Genomic DNA, 5,204 nt, shown 5'->3' with positions numbered 1-5,204 from the left:
GTTGCTACTAAGTGTAGCAGGCTGGAAATCTATTTTCTGTTTGCATTCCTAGTTTGTGTTCTTGAACAAATGACTCAAGTCTTTCTGGGGCTTAGCTTCACCATTAAAACAAAGACTGTTACACCCAGGCTGATCTGCGATCCAGACAGCCTCAGGCAACTCCCCACTGCAATCAAAGCAGCTTTTTAGAATTTAGATGGTTTGTCCACAGGGATTCACCTCCTCCTTTTCATCAACCCTGATGAAAAAGACCTGAAGAGTTTCACCTTCAGTAACAATGCAGGCTGCAGGAACTTAATGAAAAAAAAAAATCTTCAGGTAACTGAAAAAAAAAAATCTCTGAAGATGGAAAAAAACAGTGACCCTACTAATGAGAGTTACAGGATTTTTTCCTCTTGGCATCACAAAAGTCATCTTTGGTGGGTAACGCTAAGGCCACGTTGCTCCAGAGATGACTGCAAAAAGACAAATTATAATTTGGATATGATAAAGTGACAGACCATTTGCACCAATCTTGACGTTCAGTTCTCAACACATTCTTAAAATTATGCCAAAGCACAGCCAATGGTTGTTTCTGATCTACTTCAAGGAAATTATGGATCGCTAGGTAAAATTACTGGCCTGAAATGAGTGGAGCTTTAGACTACCCTGATCTATCAGAAGCTAAACAAAACCGATTCTGACTCATGCTTGAAAGTCATTACTTTCACCAGTACCTGTGCTTTTCTCTTAGAGAAGCTGTGCTGGTAACTCAGTACGTAGCCTTCTTCAGAGTGAAGAGTAGTACGTTGCACAGTACGTGCCAACATGACACAAAATGAAAAAACAAAATTCTTCCACCACTTGTCCTACAGGACCCCGAGTCAATTTTGCAGTGGTAAGGTGTTCAAACTCTTGACAGCTGCAGTCTGCTAACATTCTTTCATGCTGGCATGCGTGCTAGTTTGAAATAACGCTGTGTTTCAGTGTATTTCTGGGAGCTGTGTGCTACTGAAGGTCAAAGGGACACCGGTAAGGCATTTCGATACTTCATCTTTGAAAGAAAGTTACATGCTTTAACATATAGCTGAATACATTACTCTTCCAGGGACTACTGAAACAAAAGCAATTAACTGTAAACTGGCTTTTATTTATGGAAAATGGAATGCTTCATTAACAAACATTTTAAATGGGATATGAACAACACATTACAAAACAAATGAGTTCACATTGGATTGAGTGACATAATATGGCAGCAGCTTAAAAAAAAAAATTACACTTACAGTAGCCCATAAGTTACAATTAATGGTAACCCTGGGTAACAGATTCATTTCAGTTGCCACCTTGCATTAAAAATTAAAACACATTCAGTAGCGACGGTTGAAACGAGGATCATTAGGTCTGTTTGCTCTCTCCTGGCCAGCAAATCCTTCTCCTTGCATTCCTCCTCCATGCATCAGCTGACTTTGGTTGCCACCTTGCATGAAACCTCCACGCCTACAAAGTGATTCAGACATTTTAATTTCCTCTTGTGACGCTGGTAGCCAGGTTGATGTAATGGGTGTTCTTTTAAAACTCTTTGCGTGATTTTTCACTCTTCAACAACATGCACTACATAAACCCCATGGGAGTATTTTATTATTCCTTAACATTTAAGTAACAAATCAGGTAACTGATGCTCCCATAAAATGTTTCTTTGGCCAATTTAAACAGAAGAGATGCCCCTTAAAAGGGAAACAAACACTTTGCTCTTTTTAACGTTCTTACCCTGACATGCCTCCACGATGCATCACATGGCCAGGTCTGCCTCTACCTCCACCTAAAAAAGTTAAAATGCTTCCTTTATATCCACAGCAATAGTTTTACTTCATCTCCAAGGATAATAATGCCTGTATTTTCTACTTTACGTAGCACGACTGATGAGCTGTTGTGCAAGAAGCATACCTTGCCATCTCTCGTGATCCCGTCCCATCATTCCTCCGTCCACACTGCTCTGCCATGAACGATCTTGATGTCCTTCAAACTTCCGACTGTGATCTCCCCAGTCACGTCCATCCCTGCAAAAGTATGAATTGAGTACCTTCTCACATTAGCCAGAGCATACAAAACAAATACAAGTAAAACAAGTCACAAACTTACTTAAATGCTTTACCAAGGTACATGCAAAACTTGTATTTATATTGCTGTGTTGAGGTAAAGCTCAGTCCTAAGCCTTCTGTCGAATCCAACTAACATGACGAATAAAGAAGTAAGATTTTCTTAATCTGGTTTATGCTACATTGATGTCCCAAGTTTACTCTGAACATCCTAGCTGCTTGTTTTGACCAGTCAATTTCTTCTTTCTGTAGGACTTATTAAAAAATAAAACCACAACACAAAACCTCAAAACACCCCCTCACCCCCCCCGCAGTCCGTAAGCATTTTATTAACTTGTTTTCCTTTCAAAGGGCTGACAGGATGGTGCTCCCAACAACTACAAACTGGGGAAGAACCACTACCCTGAAAATACCAAACTTTGATAGTAATGTTATGTAAAATTAATTGAACACACGAAGACTTCCAGATGTGACATTATTAACCAAAAAAATTATGCCAAGATGCATGTTTTGATGCACGAGGCAAGCTGAAAGAGCTACTCATTTGTAGTCCATCCCAATAGAGAAAACAGACTCGGGGGTGAAAGCTGGAAAAAAAGAATCGTACTTCCAAAAACTGTGTCCTGCTTTCACATATGGAAATACTCCTTAGACGCACAAGAAAAAATATTTTCAGTTAAGCATACTAACCGGGACTGTGGGGGTATCCCTCTACTTTCACTCATCCTTCTGTCAGATCCATAGCTACCCCAACTTTCCCGAGAGTCTCGTGAATGACGGTCTGGTCCTCCATGGCGCTCATCTGGATAATGCTAAAAGGCAAAGAACACTTACAGGACTGTCCAAAACAGGCTCTTTGCTTGAAGTTGCTCAGCTGTATTTACTCAATCTCAGATCATTTAGGATGGAAGGGACCTTCTGAGATCATCTAGGTCCAACGCCCCTGCTCAAGCAGGGTCAGCCAGGGCAGGCTGTCCAGAAGAACAGTCTCCCATCAGGTCTTGAGTATCTTCACATCTGGAGACTTCACAACTTCCCCATGCAACCTGTTCTAGTGTTTGACCACCTTCACAGTTGGTTGGGTGTTTTTTTTGTTTTTTTTTTAAAAAAAAAGTGATTTGTTTTGTCTTCAAATGGAAATTCATGTTTTAAGTTTGTGCTCACTGACTCTTGTCCTGTCAGTGGGCACTACTGAGTAGAGCCTGGCTCCATCTTCTCCACACCCTCCCTCCTGTGAAGTATTAATGCACGCTGATAAAATACAACCCCCGAGCCTTCTCTTCTCCAGGCTGAACGGTCCCAGCTCTCTCAGCCTCTCCTCACACAAAAGATGCTCCAGGCCCTTAAATCATCTTTGCGGTGCTGGGCTGCAGTTAGTCCAGTAAGCTCTTACCTTTCTTGTACTGGGGAGCCCAGCACTGGACACAGTACACCTCATGGGTGCTGGGTAAAGAGGAAGGATCACCTCCCTTGACCTCCTGGCAACACTCTTCCTAATGCAGCCCAAGATGCTACTGACCTTCTTTGCCAGGAGGGTGCAATGCTGACTCATCCACCAGGACTCCAAGGTCCTTCTCTGCAAAACTGCTTTTCATCTGATTGGTCCCAAGCACTTACTGTTGCACAGGGTTACTCCTCCCCAGGAGCAGGACCTTGCATTTCCCATTATTGAACTTAATGATATTCCCCTCTGCACTATTCTCCAGCCTATCCAGATCCCTCTGAGTCTCACAGCTTAGCCATTAGTAAAGGGTACTTGAGGATTCCCCGACTCCACACAATTAATCTCTCACTGCTTCAATGTGCCCTGAAGGTCTTTCCCCCAGCCCTCAAAAACAAGCAAACACCTCTACTAGTTTTGCTGTTATTTCCATGCAACCTCATACGAGTGAATTTTACGCGTACTTTGTACCTTTGCCTTTTTTATACAATCTTGTGGAATACTCTACCTTTTTGACACAATTCACTTGTTTTGTTTGATTTGTATCGGAATAATTACAATAAACAGGTGTTTGAACAAAATTTCGTCTTATTAAAGAAAACAAGACAATCTGGTTATTGATACATATTTTGGGAGATATAATTTAATTCTCAACTACTGACATTTAATCTGATGCATGCTATAGGAAACCAGGTTATAAGAAGTCAAGATGTTTCTGTAGCTTTATAAAGCAACTCACCTGTCCATCCCGATCTCCCATCATTGTCCTTGATCCATCTCTCCTACAAACAGACAATTAAAATCAAGACTGTGGTAGTAAAACATACAGCAGTCTATAAAAATCCATCTACATAACAACACAGATGAAAAATCCTGCTTCCACGCAGTGCCACCATTATCTACAAAAGGCTCAAACAGCTGGAACATATGGAAACCATGACACATTTTGGGTTCCTGGAAAATCCTAAGATATAAACCACAATATTCTTGTTAAATAGTAGGTACCTACAATATTATTTAGAGTTTTTTCAGAATCCTACAAAAGTGTGAACAGCATTGCGAGTGGAACACTCTGAACAAGCCTGACAGAAGGTTTAACTCATGGCACAGTACATATTATCTTCATATAAGAAAAAGTCCACAGCCACTAAGCCCCACTTAAAAAATAAAATGCAAACCAAACACACAGTAAAGGCAGCAAAATGTTGACATGAAATGCATTTTTGTCTTTCGATTTCAGGCAACACGGTGGAGGTAAGACACCAACCTATCTATTGAATGGTCTTGATAACGGCCACGATCCCTGTGATCAAAGTCATGGAAGCGATCCTGGCGACTGAAATCTGAATGGTACCTATCATTCATTGCCATTCGTTTTGCCTCTGGCCAGTACGGATCATCTCTCCTGAAAGAACAAACACACTCATTTTAGTCAAGATAGTGACTTTTTATATTGTTCCCTCCTTCCAAACTGTGCAAACCAGAAGAAGGGTATCTAAGTTCAAAAGGGAGTTGAACAACCTCAGAGAGGATAGTTTGACTGGGGCTATTAAACATGATCATCTCAAAGCAATCAACAACTGCTGATTAATGGAAGCTGAAAGCATACGGATAGCTATTTATAGCAGGCTGATGAAACAGAACCTAGCAGCAGCATTTTCCACTTGGATCATCTGTATTTGCTGGCT

General features: G+C 41.1%; 1 protein-coding gene across 1 annotated transcript in view; it reads right to left on the bottom strand.

Annotated features, from left to right (window-relative positions):
* Positions 1 to 1,103: 1,103 nt before the first annotated feature.
* Positions 1,104 to 5,204, bottom strand: part of LOC104124428 (scaffold attachment factor B1) — an 18,006-nt gene continuing 13,905 nt past the window's right edge. The window contains exons 14-20 of the mRNA XM_035892269.1: positions 5,161 to 5,204; positions 4,784 to 4,921; positions 4,256 to 4,298; positions 2,766 to 2,887; positions 1,924 to 2,036; positions 1,747 to 1,798; positions 1,104 to 1,476 (exon numbers count right to left, since the gene is read on the bottom strand). The exon at positions 5,161 to 5,204 is cut by the window's right edge and continues 259 nt beyond it. Of these exons, the coding sequence (XP_035748162.1) occupies positions 1,347 to 1,476; positions 1,747 to 1,798; positions 1,924 to 2,036; positions 2,766 to 2,887; positions 4,256 to 4,298; positions 4,784 to 4,921; positions 5,161 to 5,204 (642 nt within the window). The 3' untranslated portion in view covers positions 1,104 to 1,346. The remainder of the gene's footprint in view (positions 1,477 to 1,746; positions 1,799 to 1,923; positions 2,037 to 2,765; positions 2,888 to 4,255; positions 4,299 to 4,783; positions 4,922 to 5,160) is intronic.

This window comes from Egretta garzetta, unplaced genomic scaffold (genome assembly GCF_000687185.1).
Source record: "Egretta garzetta isolate BGI_Z169 unplaced genomic scaffold, ASM68718v1 scaffold4, whole genome shotgun sequence".
Classification (NCBI taxonomy): Eukaryota; Metazoa; Chordata; class Aves; order Pelecaniformes; family Ardeidae; genus Egretta; species Egretta garzetta.
Note: the sequence above shows the minus strand (reverse complement) of the source record. Positions and strands in the feature narration are given on the sequence as shown.